The sequence below is a fragment of the Schistocerca cancellata genome, chromosome 10 (assembly GCF_023864275.1).
Source record: "Schistocerca cancellata isolate TAMUIC-IGC-003103 chromosome 10, iqSchCanc2.1, whole genome shotgun sequence".
In the NCBI taxonomy this organism is placed as follows: Eukaryota; Metazoa; Arthropoda; class Insecta; order Orthoptera; family Acrididae; genus Schistocerca; species Schistocerca cancellata.
In genome coordinates this window covers 224,165,553-224,182,127 of record NC_064635.1, presented here as the reverse complement: position 1 = coordinate 224,182,127, position 16,575 = coordinate 224,165,553, and the positions used below count along the sequence as shown (strand labels likewise).

General features: G+C 45.8%; 1 protein-coding gene across 1 annotated transcript in view; it reads left to right on the top strand.

Moving 5' to 3' along the window:
• LOC126106291 (farnesol dehydrogenase-like) overlaps nt 1–6,762 on the top strand; it is a 169,969-nt gene extending 163,207 nt beyond the window's left edge. Inside the window, exon 2 of the mRNA XM_049912511.1 lies at nt 6,550–6,762. Within this exon, the coding sequence (XP_049768468.1) occupies nt 6,550–6,762 (213 nt within the window). The remainder of the gene's footprint in view (nt 1–6,549) is intronic.
• Nucleotides 6,763–16,575: the final 9,813 nt, after the last annotated feature.

The window sequence follows — 16,575 nt, the reverse complement described above, 5'->3', positions numbered from 1 at the left end:
GGCGTCTGATTAACAGGGGCTCACCTGTACCGTTGTTTGCGTGTGCTTGGCCATAGATGTTAGTTCCTTACAAGTATGTATTTTGGTCTTTTATGTTTCCATCTATGGTTGTGATCGTAGTTCCCCAGATTCAGAATAAACGGGTTCCGCGAATGTCTGGAGTTTCTGTACAGTCTTGTGGTGAGTTCGTGTATTACCTCCGTGAGAGTCTCAAGTCGGTATTCCCGGTGAAGGTCCGCGATGCGTATGTATCGTGGAGCATTGCTTATGATTTTGAGTACTTTGTTTTGTATGTGTTGCAGGCGGCGCAGGCGTGTTGGTGCAACGTATGCCCAAACAGGGGCTGCGTACATCATCAGGGGTCGAATAAGTGTCGTGTACATGAACCTCGACACCCTTCCTGTTCAGTGTGCTACGCCTCTTGAGCATAGGGTAGAGCTGTTTGAGCCTCGCGCTTGCTCGGTTGGTCATGTGTTGTATGTGGTGCCCCCAGAGTAATTTCCGGTCCAGCCAGACACCGAGGTTTTTGACTTTCTCACGGAAACGTATTGGGCGTGCATGCAGAGTTATTGGTCTGCAGTATCGGTGTTTGCGCAGTTGCTTCCGTCTTCTAGTGAACAGAACGGTTTCGCACTTGTCGACGTTTACTCTAACACGCCATTTCTCCAACCGAGGCTCAGCCACTCTGAGTGCAGTCTGTAAGCGTGACGTAATGTTTGACGGTTTCCAATCTTGCGCGAGGATGGCTGTGTCATCCGCGTAGATTGCCATCGTTGTGTTGTGTGTGGTTGGGAGATGGTTTATGTAGAGGTTAAACAGTAGGGGCCCTAGGATGCTTCCCTGGGGTACTCCCGCGTGTATACCGTGTCGTGTTGATTGTTTTCCCTGCACGCCAGTGTTGAAACTCGTGTCTGTGAGGTATGAGTGTATTAGACGCACCAGCCCGTCGGGGAATCCCGCGTCGCTGAGTTTGCCATATACGCTCGAAAGCCTTTTCGATGTCCAGGAACACCGCCCCTGTTGCTTTGTTTGTGTTGAAGCCACGTGTTACACGTTCACCGGTCTCCGGGCGGCAAAGTGGTACCACCGACAGGGAAGATCGTCGCTTCCGGCGCCTCGCCCCGGCGCACCGCACTGCATCTGCAGCAGCAGTTTGAGCAGCAGGTGGCACAACAGAGACACAACGAACTGCTACAAACCGGTCACTTCAACGACAGCTCGGAGCCAGGTGCTGTGTAGCGTGCACTCCACTGACTCCAAACCACCGCCATTTGCGACTTGATTGATGTCAAGCGAGAGCCCGTCGGAGAGCAGAGTCGAGGTCTGTTGCGTTCTCTCATCAAAGTTGGTTCTGCCTCGGTGCCTGCGTGCTACACACACCAGACCTACACCCGGAGTGACAGTCCGACACGTAATTTCCTACGACAGCAGAACCACTCTCGCGGTTATCCCGTGCGCTCTGATTTGCGAATACGTACGTAAATCTGCTAACTCAGCCCGTTGTGCTGCCATACGTGAACAGCATTCCAGGGTATGTTTTCCAACAGGATACCGCTCGTCGAAATACCGCTGTTGTAAACCGACACGCTCTACTTGTACACTACACATCTACATACACCTACACAAGTGGTCCGCAGTCCACCGTGTGCCGCGCGACAGAGGGTTATCCGTACCACTATTAGTCACTTCTTTTCCTGTTCCACTTGCAAACAGAGCAGGGAAATACCACTTTCTATATCCTTCCTTATGAGCTCTGATCTCTGATATCTCAACTTCGTGGTCTTTACGCGCAGTGTGTCGGAAGCAGTAGAATCGTTGTGCAGTCAGCTTCAAACGCCGGTTCTCTTAATTTTCTCAACAGCATTCGTCGAAAAGAATGTCGCATCCCCTCCAGGGATTGCCGAAGCATCTCTGTAATAACTGCGTCTTGTGCGAACCTACCAGTAACAAATATAGCCGCACGCCTTTGAACTGTATCGATGTCTTTCTTCAACCCGACCTGGTACGGATCCCAAACGCTCGAGTTGCCCTCAAGAAGAGGTCGCACCGGCGTCCTGTATGCGGTCCCCTTCACAGGTGGACCACTGTTTCCCAGAATCTTCCCAATAAATTAAAGTCGATCATTCACCTTCTCTATCGCAGTCCTCGCACACGCATTCTAGAAGTTAGAATGGTTATTAATGTTGTCGATTGGCAAGAGATCCAACACCGGTTTTGAGAGGAAGCCGAAAGGCACGCGTTTTAGCTCACGCAGCTGGCGTGAGGTCTGGAACAGGTCAAGGAAATTAGACTAGCAAAAAAGGACGTAGCTTCTGGAATACTTAACTTTAATCCATAATTGGTGAACATCGCTCTTGATGGTACATGTTTACAGCATCAATAGTAAGTGGTAATGGCGCCTTGCTAGGTCGTAGCAAATGACGTAGCTGAAAGCTATGCTAACTATCGTCTCGGCAAATGAGAGCGTATTTTGTCAGTGAACCATCACTAGCAAAGTCTGCTGTCCAACTAGGGCGAGTGCTAGGGAGTCTCTCTAGACTAGACCTGCCGTGTGGCGGCGCTCGGTCTGCAATCACTGATAGTGGCGACACGCGGGTGCGACGTATACTAACGGACCGCGGCCGATTTAAAGGCTACCACCTAGCAAGTGTGGTGTCTGGCGGTGACACCACAATTAATGTACCGGCATTTCATCTTTGCAATGCCTTTTTCCGCGTCTACGCTAAACTGTGATGTTGCAATGTTAATCGCTTAAATATGTTAGCTAGACAAATGTATTCCCGAAAGTTCATTACTCTACATTAATTATATTTTGGGGTATTCCAATTTCTCCCGTAAGTTTGTGTTTGCAGTGGGTGAGAGAGCCGGCCGGAGTGGCCGAGCGGTTAAAGGCGCTACAGTCTGGAACCGCGCGACCGCTACGGTTGAAGGTTCGAATCCTGCCTCGGGCATGGATGTGTGTGATTTCCTTAGGTTAGTTAGGTTTAAGTAGCTGTAAGTTCTAGGGGACTGATGACCACAGCAGTTAAGTCCCATAGTGCTCAGAGGCATTTGAACCATTTGGGTGAGAGAGCTGAATAGTGTGTTGGGCAGAGCAGCAGTTCAAATGGTTCAAATGGCTCTGAGCACTAAGCGACAACTTCTGAGGTTATCAGTGGGCTAGAACTTAGAACTAATTAAACCTAACTAACGTAAGGACAGCACACACATCCATGCCTGAGGCAGGATTCGAACCTGCGACCGTAACGTTTCCAGACTGTAGCTCCTAGAACCGCACGGCCACTCCGGCCGGCAGAGCAACAGTCTAACCCCTCGAGATAACTGGAAAATTCTAAGGCAACTCATGTGTTCCACCATCAATAGAGATTTACGAGGGGCGTTTGAAAAGTCCGTGTAAAGTCCGAGAGATGGCACCACCGGCGCGTATCGAGGCCATGTTTGGTTAGCAGCATCTTTGCAAAGGACGCGCGCCAAGTTTCAGCCATATTGGTCTATTTCTTTGTGTTTGGCATTCGTGTGAACCAAGAAAGTCGAGTGATTGTCAAAAAATCGACGAAAAAGAATTTAGCGCGGTGATTAAACATTACTTTATGAAAGGCAAAACACCTCGGGAGACTAAAGAGAAGCTTGATAAAGATTACGGTGACTATGCATGCTCGATGAGAACAGTTTATAAGTGGTTTCAAAATTTTCGGAGTGGCCATATGGGCACAAGTGTGGCTGAACGTTCTGGACGCCCTGTGGAGGTTACGACTCCAGAAATCATTGTTAAAATCCGTGATATGGCGATGTATGACAGAAGAGTTAAGGTGCGTGAGATTGCTAGTGCTGTGGGCATCTCGAATGAACGGGTACATAATATTTTGCATAAACATTTGGACACGACAAAGCTATCCGCAATATGGGTTCTGCGATTGCTTACGCTTGACGAAAAACGGAATCGAGTGAAGGAAGAATCCGCAGGCCTTAAGCGTCGTTTCGTCACTGTGGACCAAACATGGATACATTTCTGTACGTCTGAGACCAAAGAACAATCTAAACAGTGGGTTACCAAGGCAGAATCTGCACCAAAAAAGGCGAAGACCATTCCTTCGGCCGGAAAGGTTAAAGCGACTGTCTTTTTGGATTCGCAAGGCATAGTCCTCATCGACTATCTGGAAAAGGGCAAAACTATTGCAGGTGCATAATATTCATTATTGGACCGTTTGAAAACCGAGCTGCAAAAAAAAAAAAAAAAAACCGCCGGCGATTGGACCGCAAAAAACTGCTTTTCCATCACAACAATGCACCAGCACACACCTCAGCAGTTGTGGTCGCAAAATTAATGGAAATAAGATTCCAACTCGTTTCACAGCCCCCCTATTCTCCAGACTTGGCTCCTTCGGACTACTATTTGTTCCCCAATTTGGCTGGCGGGACAAAGGTTTTATTCAAACGAGGAGGTGATTGCAGCAACTAATAGCTATTTTGCAGACTTGGACAATTACTATTATTCGTAAGGGATCAACAAATTAGAACAGTGTTGGACGAAGTGTATACGTCTAAGAGGTGACTATATCGAAAAATAAAAAAAAATTTACCCAAACACGCAAGTAGTTTTTATTTTTGCACAGAATTTTCAAACGCCCCTCGTACCATAAGAGTGCGGATTCGTATTGTTCAACACCATCTGATCTGGCAGAAGTGCCTAGCACGTTCGATGGAGGAAATTACCGCATCCTTCTCCATGAAGTAATACCAGGAATATTGGAGAATGTTCCACTGGTATTCAGTCAAGGTTCCAGAATAATGGACCCCACTTTACATTGCTGTTGACGTCAGAAGCCATTTAGACACTGAAGTTAAAATCTTCTGGGTTATTAGGCGGCGTCATGTTTCTTCTAAAATGATCGACGTTTCGACCCCTCTGCTGGGATCTTCCTCGGATCTTTTGGTGTCTACTACTGCTAGAACACTATAGTGCTAGTGCTAGTGTTGTACTACTAGAACAGTAGTGGACACCAGAAGATCCTGAGGAAGATTCCAGAAGAGGGGTCGAGAGGCCGATTATTTTAGATGAAACATGACGTCGCCTAATAACCCAGAAGATTTTAACTTCAGTGACAACGGCCACGAAAGCCTGCAGACTTACATTTAGACATGTTTTCCCCAACTGTTGGATTGGGAGGTGTGGGCCAGTACTGTGGCCACACTTCTCCCGACTTTACTCACTTTCTTCTGGCAGCTGTCTTTGAACAACATTGTCGGATCCCTGCAAATGAATTTAGTCGACGTTTCCCAACTACAGACATCGAATTATCCATTTGTGTGTGCCAGATTATGTATTCGAATTTATTAAAACAGTGTGATGTTATCCAAGTAGTTTGTGTAGACTTTCCTAGGAACACTATCTTACCTGGCCTACCGTGAGAGGACTGTTTCTGTCAGGGCAACAATACATCTCTCTACACAAATCCCGTAATAAGGCCGCCGTACCATGTATCAGTGTTCCTTTCTCGGTACTTCCTTACAAATGCTTGTCATGTGTGTCGATATCAAGAAACTAGACGTCGCATGATGCAATTCAAGCACAGCATGCAGTTTCATCAGCTACACAACCCTTACAGTTACGTGTCTGAAATCATACTAGACATTCGGAGGAGGCAGTTGGTGATTTTAATTTCATGAGAAGATTCTGCTGCAACGAAAAACGCCTTTGTTTTAATGATATCCACCCCAAATCCTGTATAATGTCCGCGACATTTTCGGATAGTAAAAATCGTTCTGCTCTTTGAACTTTCTGGATGTACTCTGTTTATCGTATCTGGTAAAGAACCCAGATCGCACAGCAGTACTCCAAATGAGGACGGATAAGTCTCTTTAGCTCTCTGTTACGAATTTCTCTTGCATGTAATGTTTCAAACTCCAGAAGTATGATGGCCTGGGTCTAAGCAGTGATTAAGAGCAGATAGGACAAGAGATGACAACATAATATGGCGCCCACCTTGACGGTTCCAGAGCACACCAAACCACTGATATCAACAGTAGGGCCCACTAAACTATTAACTTCAGTGCTTTTCCAAATATAGGTTCCCCACATTGTTGGGAACCTCTCTGGCTTAAACTGCTTACGATTTTCGAAATGAAGTGCACTCATGAGTATTCCTGGTGCCGGTAGGGACAAGAACTGTCTCAGGAGGTAGTCCACCTGACACTCACTTTTTGGCATACTTCCAGGTTAGATGATGTCCCCAAAAGTTATCCAAATGGAGTGCAGTGTGGACTGTCCCTGCTGACATGCACTGGTGTTGGTGGTGGGTATAGGAGCTCTCTCAGGAGGTGTCCCAGCTGCTGAATTACACTTACACATCTCTAGACTTGACTACACATGGTGTTTCTTCGAGTTGTGCAAATGGAGTGTAGTGTGGACTGTCCCTGAGACGGTGGTGGGTGCACGGGCTGTCTGCGGCGGTGCCCGAGGCGCTCGTTTGCTCTGACACGTCCCCAGCCGCGGTGTTTTCTAAAGTCCGGACCGTCCCCTCTGACACGCGCTGCTGGTGGTGGGTGCAGGAGCTGTCTCAGGAGGTGTGCCAGCTGTCGCTGCCGGGCCAGCTGGTGCCGCGCCAGCTCGACGTCACCGAGGACGAGGCGGTCGAGGCCACCTTCCGCTGGGCGGACGACACCCTGGGCGGCGTCGACGTCCTCGTCAACGCGGCCGGCGTCACCTCCAGCTGCAGCCTCCTGGGTGAGTGCGAGGCCCCTGGCCAACTCGTCACTCTCTGACTCTGGAATGCACCCGCCGCCGATGCAGGTTGCGTGAGGTGAAGTCTACCTGCCGGGTGGTTTTTTGCTTCTGCTGCACACATTCAGCTTGAGACACATTCCAGTTTTCTGTTCTTCTACTATCACGAACACTTTAAATTTCCAACTACGCGAGGACTTGACGATAGCTTCGGGATTAATGTTCCTTCGAAGATGCGGTCGTTATATTGGCGAAGGAGTGCTAGTTCTGCAAGGTTTGCAGGTGAGCTTCTGTAATGTTTGGAAGGTACGAGACGAGATACTGGCAGAAGTAAAACTGTGAGGACCGGGTGTGAGTCGTGCTTCGGTAGCTCAGGTGGTAGAGCACTTGCCCGCAAAAGGCAAAGGTCCCGAGTTCGAGTATCGGTCAGGCACACAGTTTTAATCTGCCAGGAAGTTTCATATCAGCGCACACTCCGCTGCAGAGTGAAAATCTCATTCTGGGAACAGCAGATTAACTTCCCATGGTTGGGGTTCACAGTAAAATACAGCTCTTTAAAGGACATCATATTTGCCGTTGACTGTTGAAATTATTTATTTCACAATTGCAATTTCGGTCTTTGGGCCATTTGCAAGCGGTACTGCAAAAGAATTTGCTTCCGCACGTATACACATATCGCAGGATTTTAAAGTCTGACATGTGCTGAAGCAAAATATTTTGCAGTATCACTCGAAAATGTCCCAAATGACGTAGAGTGCGCACAAAATAACTGCTCCTTCCTGCGCAGACGGTGCAGTAGTGTAGGTGGCAATGGCAGTCGGCGGGGGAGGGGGGCGGACTGGGGCAACACTGTGAACGGCCACCTCACTATTGGCAAGGAACATTGCGACCACTGAAGCCTAGCTATAAGCTATTTCTAGTGAGTCTGCCAACGATTGTGTTAACAAGTCATGTATCTGATAGCGGGCGTGCGCCTACTGGTCATCACAGACATCGCCCGAATTTATGGTCTATGCAGCTCTTTGGAAGAACAGAAACTGACCGAAGTTCAAAACGGTTCAAATGGCTCTGAGCACTATGGGACTTAAAATCTATGGTCATCAGTCCCCTAGAACTTAGAACTACTTAAACCTAACTAACCTAAGGACATCACACAACACCCAGTCATCACGAGGCAGAGAAAATCCCTGACCCCGCCGGGAATCGAACCCGGGAACCCGGGCGCGGGAAGCGAGAACCTACCACACGACCACGAGCTGCGGACAACTGACAGAAGTGCATGCTCCACATCTCCTAGCGTTTAGAAAGAAAATAGCATTTTTGCCATGGGGCAGGTGAAGCATGAGACACTTACGTGCGTAGTTTTCAGACAGCGGTTGCCTATCGGAAAGAGTGCAGAACGGTAACGTGAGCGTCATGGAGCGCGTCCTAATGCGAAAATATTTTTATTTTTTTATTTTCTACTTTTACGTTACTTACACTACAGATAAGTCAGAATAATGCTCAATATATTGTATTTGCTAACTATTCTGTGAGAGTTATGAAAAAGGAAGGCTGATGAAAATTTGAGATAGCAGTATTAAATTACCAAAAAAGAATTTTAAGCTATACACGAGAATTTCGTATGTAAATGTAGATACTTTTATTATTTTTTTGTCTGATGATTTATGTATGCTGGGTTAATATTCGTCGTAGAACCTGGGGTAGCATTAATATTGCCGGCATCTTGCACACGTTATAGATGCAAAATTTTTTACGATTACGTAGTTGTTTGAAAGATTCTATAGAAAAGCAAATTTGGATTACATTCATAAAATGTTATCCTTCATCGCACAGTATGGCAGCAATCCACGCGAAACGCATCATTTCGCAAAATATTGATGAAGATAGATAAAAACAGACATGACGTGGCTGGGCTAGCGGTGTATATTTGGCAAGCATCACTTTAATACCGCACGTTTGCCTCCTCTGAGCACTATGGGGCTTAACATCTAAGGTCATCAGTCCCCTAGACTTAGAACTACTTAAACCTAAATAACCAAGGACATCACACACATCCATGCCAGAAGAAGGATTCGGACCTGCGACTTTAGCGGTGGCGCGGTTCCGGACTGAAGCACCTCGAACCGCTCGACCACCGCGACCGGCTCCCAGTAGCACGTCCTCTTGCATTGATACATGCCTGTATTCGCGTGGCATACTATCCACAAGTTTATCAAGGTACTGTTTGTCCACATTGTCCAACTCCATAAGGGCGATTCGGCGTAGATCCCTCAGAGAGGTGGGTGGGTCACGTCGTCCATAAACAGCCCTTTTCAACCTATCCCAGGCATGTTCCATACGGTTCATGTCTGGAGGACATCCTGGCCAATCTAGTCGAGCGATATCGTTATCCACAAGGAAGTCATTCCCAAGATGTGCCCGACTGGGGCGCGAATTGTTGTCCATGAAGACGAATGCCTCGCCAGTATGCTGCCGATATGGTTGCACTATCGGTCGGAGGATGGCATTCACGTATCGTACAGCCGTTACGGCGCCTTCCGTGACCACCAGCGGCGTACTTCGTTCCCACATAATGCCACCCCAAAACATCAGGGAATCTCCACCTTGCTGCACTCGCAGGACAGTGTGTCTAAGGTGTTCATCCTGAACGGATTGGCTCCAAACACGTCACCATCGATCGTCTGGTTGAAGGCATATACGATAGTCATCGGTGAAGGGAACATAATGCCAAACCTGAGCAGTCCATTCGGCATGTAGCTGGGCCCGTCTGTACCGCGCTGTATGGTGTCGTGGTTGGAAAGATGGACCTCGGCGTGGACGTCGGGAGTGAAGTTGCGCATCGTGCAGCCTATTGCGCACAGTTTGAGTCGTAACACAAGACGTCCTGTGGCTGCACGAAAAACATTATTCAACATGGTGACGTTGCTGTCAGGATTCCTCCGAGCAGCCATAATCCGTAGGTAGAGGTCATCCACTGCACTAATAGCGCTTGGGCGGTCTGAGCGAGGCATGTCATCGACAGTACCTGTCTCTCTGGATCTCCTCCATGTCCGAACAACATCGCTTTGGTTCACTCCGAGACGCCTGGACACTTCTCTTGTTGAGAGGCCTTCCTGGCACAAAGTAACAATGCGGACGCGATCGAACCGCGGTATTGACCGTCTAGGCATGGTTAAACTACAGACAACACGATCTGTGTACCTCCTCCCTGGGGGAATGGCCGGAACTGATCGGGTGTCGGACTCCCTCCGTGTAATAGGCGCTGCTCATGCGTGGTTGTTTGCATCTTTGGACGGGTTTAGTGACATCTCTGAACAGTCAAAGGGACTGTGTCTATGGTACAATATCCACAGTCAACGTCAATCTTCAGGAGTTCTGGGAGCCGGTGTGTTGCAAAACTTCTTTTGATGTGTGTATGTTTCATGCCTCGCTTGCCCCGCGCAGAAAAGGTGGTTTAACTTTCTGTTCTTCAGTCTGTAAAAATGGGAAGTCTTATAAGAAATTTATATTGTTTGTCTGTCCTTTTTCTCAGGAATGAGTACACGTGTCAAGTTGTAATTCATGCCGCATACTAAGGTGTACGGTCCCTTGACGATGTAAAACAAGTGAAGTTTCTAATGTAGTGCAGTCATAAGATATGACCATTTATGTCCCGTACTTTGATGCGAACTCACTTCTTAAAGGCTACAGAGTACTCGACTTTGTCACAGAATCATGCATTTTGGCTGGAAGAAATATTTCGAAGTACAAGTAAAGGAAAAAAATAATAAAATATTTTTTGTCGTTTGTTATCCGACTTCAAGCTTGACATTAAGACATTCTCGAAAGTCTTGGAATCCGTGGTAGCAATATCTTGCTAGTATCCATCTCGAAAACAGGCAAAACCCGTCCAGATTCTCGACTCCAGTAATAGACGATTTTTGCCGTCTGGAGCTGCCATTTGTCACTTTGGTTTCTGGCCAAGTCCTGCGTGTACCAAAAATTGGGACGAAATCGATTATGACAGGTAGGCACAGTTCCTTTCTACGTAGTAATTCACAGGTGTAGTTGATCAATAGAGTACTGAAAAAGAAACAGTTGTATAAACAAAAGATCGACCAAATCAAAAGAAATCGGCCGAAGGAAATCTCGTGAAATAAAGGTGTATAAAAAAACTTAGTGCAACGGACAATACTGTGTACTATGGTACTGACTATATGAAACTGAGAACACGAGCTCCATGGAAATTGTGGCTCGGTCCCCTGACAGCTTGTTCAGCAATATCACCTAAAAGTAAAATTTTCTTCTCCACCCTCGACACCTTTCCAAGGTAGCGAAGCCTTGGGAAGTATTGGGTGCTACGCTTCATTATCTTTAATGAGCGACTGGAATAGCTAGTGGTTCCTGCAACACTGTAAATATCAGTTTTAATGACGTTTTTCCATCTCTGACAAATATTTAATAGTATTACAATAATTACGCTTACTTGATTATGAAAAACTTTCACCAGACCGATGGACTTATGTACGAAGAGTGCAGTGGTGTGTTACATAGAGAAGAAATACAATGAGAACACTCGAACTGCGCAGGTGGACAGGTGACCCTCAACTGGGGCGGCCGCCCCTCCGGAAAGGCGCTGACGACGAGGATGTCTTTCTCTGTTGGTCATACGTTATTTTGCGCGAGTGCTAGGAACCTATAAGAAAGTGTGTTCCTCAGGTAGCAGGGTGGTTCCACGAACCCATCTGTAGACGTACAAAATGCTGAAGTAGTGTACTAGAGGAGAGGTAGGTGTGTGTACGACCATCTGCACCGAGACCGAGAGCACTGCCATGTTGGCAGCGTGCTCCCTGTATCTTTAATTGACAGGTCCGTCTTGGTCACACAGATTTTTACATTTCACTATTACTGATTTCGGCTTCTGCCATCTTCAGATGTGTTACAAACAGATACAGTGTGTAACCAAGTAAGTTCAGTTTGCTGTCGCTAAATCTACAAAACTCCTGGTGCTATGTTGTTGTTATGGTCTTCAGTCCCGAGACTGGTTTGATGCAGCTCTCCATGCTGCTCTATCCTGTGCAAGCTTCTTCATCTCCCAGTACTTACTGCAACCTACATCCTTCTGTATCTGCTTAGTGTATTCATCTCTTGGTCTCCCTCTACGATTTTTACCCTCCACGCTGCCCTCCAATGCTAAATTTATGATCCCTTCATGCCTCAGAACATGCCCTACCAACCGGTCCCTTCTTCTTGTTAAGCTGTGCCACAAACACTTCTCCCCAGTTCTATTCAATACCTCCTCATTACTTATGTGATCTACCCATCTAATCTTCGGCATCCTTCTGTAGCACCAAATTTTAAAAGCTTCTATTCTTTTCTTGTCCAAACTATTTATCGTCGACGTTTCACTTCCATACATGGGTACACTGCATACAAATACTTTCACAAACGACTTCCTGGCCCTTAGATCTAAACTCGATGTTAACAAATTTCTCTTCTTCAGTAACGCTTTCCTTGCCATTGCCAATCTACATTTTATATCCTCTCTACTTCGACCATCATCAGCTATTTTGCTCCCCAAATAGCAAAATTCCTTTACTACTTGAAGTGTCTCATTTCCTAATCTAATTCCCTCAGCATCACCTCACATCATTCGACTACATTCCATTATCCTCGTTTTGCTTTTGTTGATGTTCATCTTACATCCTCCTTCCAAGACACTGTCCATTCCGTTCAACTGCTCTTCCAAGTACTTTGTTGTCTCTGACAGAATTACAATGTCATCGGCGAACCACAAAGTTTTTATCACTTCTCCATGGATTTTAATACGTACTCCGAATTTTTCTTTTGTTTCCTTAACTGCTTGCTCAATATACAGATTGAATAAAATCAGGGAGAGGCTACAACCCTGTCTCACTCCCTTGCCAACCACTGCTTCCCTTTCATGCCCCTCGACTCTTATAACTGCCATCTGGTTACTGTAACAATTGTAAATAGCCTTTCGCTCCCTGTATTTTGCCCCTGCCACCTTCAGAATTTGAAAGAGAGTATTCCAGTCAACATTGTCAAAAGCTTTCTCTAAGTCTACAAATGCTAGAAACGTAGGTTTGCCTTTCCTTAATCTAGCTCCTAAGATAAGACGTAGGGTCAGTATTGCCTCACGTGTTCCAATATTTCTACGGAATCCAAACTGATCTTCCCCGAGGTCGGCTTCTACCAGTTTTTCGATTCGTCTGTAAAGAATTCGCGTTGGTATTTTGCATCCGTGACTTATTAAACTGATTGTTCGGTAATTTTCACATCTGTCAGCACCTGCTTTCTTTGGGATTGGAATTATTGTATTCTTCTTGAAGTCTGAGGGTATTTCGCCTGTCTCATACATCTTCAACAAACCTAAAGTAAGATGAAAGTCAACTGTAAACGTTGTATGTGATTCCTGAAATGGACGTTCCAGTCAGACGCAAGAGAATTTCAATATTGGGTGGTAGGTGGTTGCGTCCCTCCTCACAAAATCGCTTCTTTCCAAATAGTGTATCAAGTTTGGCGTCTGGTTCGAATCTATCTACTGGCTTACGATATGTGGAACGGATATAAATACATAAAAAGGTACAAATCTAGTTTTTTATACTTAGATACTGATATTAGGTCTACAACTTTGCTTCTGCCGTTTTGCGGTTAGATAGCAATAGGGGCCAATGGCGGTGCAGCGTGTAGGTCGGAGGTGTCATGCAATAAGCTTACGCACGTGTAAACGTAATACCATCAAAGTATTAGTCGATTTGTGACTGCATTTTCCATTGAGTATGTCAGCTTACGAGCCGAATTCTCGTCATTTGCGGGAAATTTTAATTTTCTGCTTTAACATTAAAAATCTGCGGATGAGGCTCATAAAACGCTGGATACGACTTATGGTGAGACACTTTCTAGTGAAAGAAGAGAATGGTTTCAACGCTACAAGAACGGTGATTTTGACTCTTTGGTAATCCATCAACGAAAGAGGGACGAAGTAAGTGAATAATGATAACAAAACCAGCGGCTGCATTTGAATGTTCGTCGTTTATTATTTTTAGCACATGCTACCAGTTTCGACACCATTTTAAGGGAACCTGATATCCACAACCGTTTTCATGTGCAATGAACAGAATCGTATGCAGCGGGCCAAAATTAACTAAATTCCGTACTTTTCGTGGCAATAACAAAGGCAGCATGGCCAGATGACAACCACGGAAGATACGGAACACAGTTAATTTTCGCCTGGTGCATACGATTATGTTCACTGCACATCATAACGGTTATCAATAGCTGGTTACGCTTTGGACCTGAAGATGACACCATTTGGTGTCGAAGCTGGTAGCACGTGTTAAGAAGAATAAACGATGTAGATTCAAATATAGCAGCTAGTTTTGTTATCGTTGTTCAGGTGATTTTGGCGTCCAAGACCGGGATGATGGTGGAACAGAGAAGTTATGTATTTCTGAAAAGGGAAGCACTACCCGGTTTGAGGACGTATGTCACATCTTCAGGTGCATATTAAAATGTGGGTCCACGAAGGATGCATAACTAAGGTTAAAAGAGGTTAAAATAGTGCATCCCTAGTACATGGCACGCAAGAGAATATCCCCTTGAATCCTAGGTCTGCCAGAAAGTCTCCCACAGAGGAGGACAATGGTCGAGTCTTAGGAGCTCGCCACACATTGATCCGCATGAAGACAAATATGCGGTCTTTCGATCACAGTGCTGCAGAGACATCCATAAGACCGGAACGAAGCACAAACCTAAGCCTGCGAGAGGCTTTCTGGCAGACTTTCGATTGAAGAGGATATTCTCTTGGACGCCATCTGCCAGGGATGCACTATTTTAACATATTTTAACCTATTTTAACATTACTTATTCTTCTTTTATGAACTCGCATTTTAATATGTTCCTGAAGTGGGACATACGCTCTGAACCCGGATAGTGCTCTCATTTTTTGTAGTAAATAATTATTACAACTGCAGTAGATTTTATCATTCACAATGAATAACAGTTGTAGATGTACCATCAAGAGAAACGTGTGTGTGTGTGTGTGTGTGTGTGTGTGTGTATGTTGCTGACAAAGGCATTAATGGCCGAAAACTATAATTGTGTGAATCCTTTTGTTGTGCCTGTCGCGACTCAGCATCTCCGCTGTATGGTGAGTAGCAACTTTTCTTCTCTAATATTGAAAGTTTTTTTTTTATTTTTCAAAGTAGTCTCGTTGTAGGCTAATGCACTTAGTCCAACGTTGTTCCAGTGCCTTAATCCCGTCTCGAAAATGAGTTTCCTCCAGGCCTGCAAAGTAGTTGTCATCTCTGGCTACCAATTCTTCGTTTGAAGTGAATCTTCGTCCACCAAGAAAAATATTCAGTTTTGGAAAGAGATGGAAATCTGACGGAGCCATATCAGGTGAATAATGCGGTTGTGGCAACAATTCGAACCTTAGTTCGTGTAATTTTGCCATGGAGACGGTACATGTGTGCGGGCGTGCATCCCAGAACACTGATGCCACGGCCTTTCCCGCCGAAGGAATTGTCTGTGCTTTGTGTGGTGGCGGAGAATGACCACGTTTCCACTGCTTTGACTGTTGTTTTGTCTCTGGGGTTTACTAGAGCACCCAAGGTTCATCTGTGGTCACAAAGCGGTGCAAAAAAATCTAGTTCGTTCCTCCTGAAACGGGCCGTGTCCATTCTCGTGCGTTTTTGATCCAGCGTCAAGAGTCGCGGCACTCATATTGTAGATAATTTTTTTGATTTCTAATTCTTCAGTTAAAATGTGGTATACCCTTTTAGATGACATCTGGCGAGCGTGAGCAATTTCACGCACTTTCAAGCGGCGATCCTCCGTGACCATTTTGCGCACTTTTACAATGATTTCTGGATTAGTGACACATCTTGGCCGACCACTGCGCGGATCATCATCTAAGCTCTCCCGACCACATTTAAATTCATTTGTCCACTTTTCAACAGATGAATATGAAGGAGCAGAATCCCCCAGTGAATTCTAGAAATCGCAATGAATGTCCTTTCCTTTCATACCTTTCTTTACGAAGTACTTAATCACTGCTCGAATCTCGATTTTTTCCATCATCGCAAATCACTACATGGGAGCAAAGACAGAGCCGCGTCACCGTCACACCTCTCTTCCAAGAGCACTGACGTGGCACGTGATTACAGGCAACAGACCAATGAATGCCACGTGAACAACTCGTTGCGCTAGCGCTGACCTCTCGTGGTGATTCCGAGAACTTTTCAGACCATCCTCGTACACAGAATGAAGCAAGTTCAGTAAAGATCCTTCCTTTTAATTAAACAAATAAACGGACCCCAATGAATATGAATGACAATGTAATTCCCCACAAAGGCAACAGAAATTAACCGGGACAAAATCCCCACAGGTGAATTAAGCAACAGTGTAGTAAATTTAATAACAACTTGTTAAAGAGCAATTTCCGGAATGGGTAGCTTAGTCCATTGATCAGATGAACGGGATTCCACTAACAATATAATGACTATTCCACAGAACTCACTCGTGGAAATCCTTCGAAGTATCATACCGAATATGTGCAAAACAGTTATTTAAGTAGTTGCTTTAAATTCCGTGCAACAGCGGGAACATCCCGACGGATGACCCACACGAATGCAAGAGAAATAAATTACTAGGAACAGCGGACGCACCTCGTTGCAACTCGGAACATTAACGACAGAAATCCCCAGATAATAGCGAGAGGAAAATACTAAACTTGTGTTAACTGCTGAGGCGAGCAGCGATGTTGACAGGATGCAGGGAAGTGGCGCGGAGCGTCGCCGGAACGTAGCTAGCCGAGGTCACGGCGACCGAACACATCTCTCCCAAGG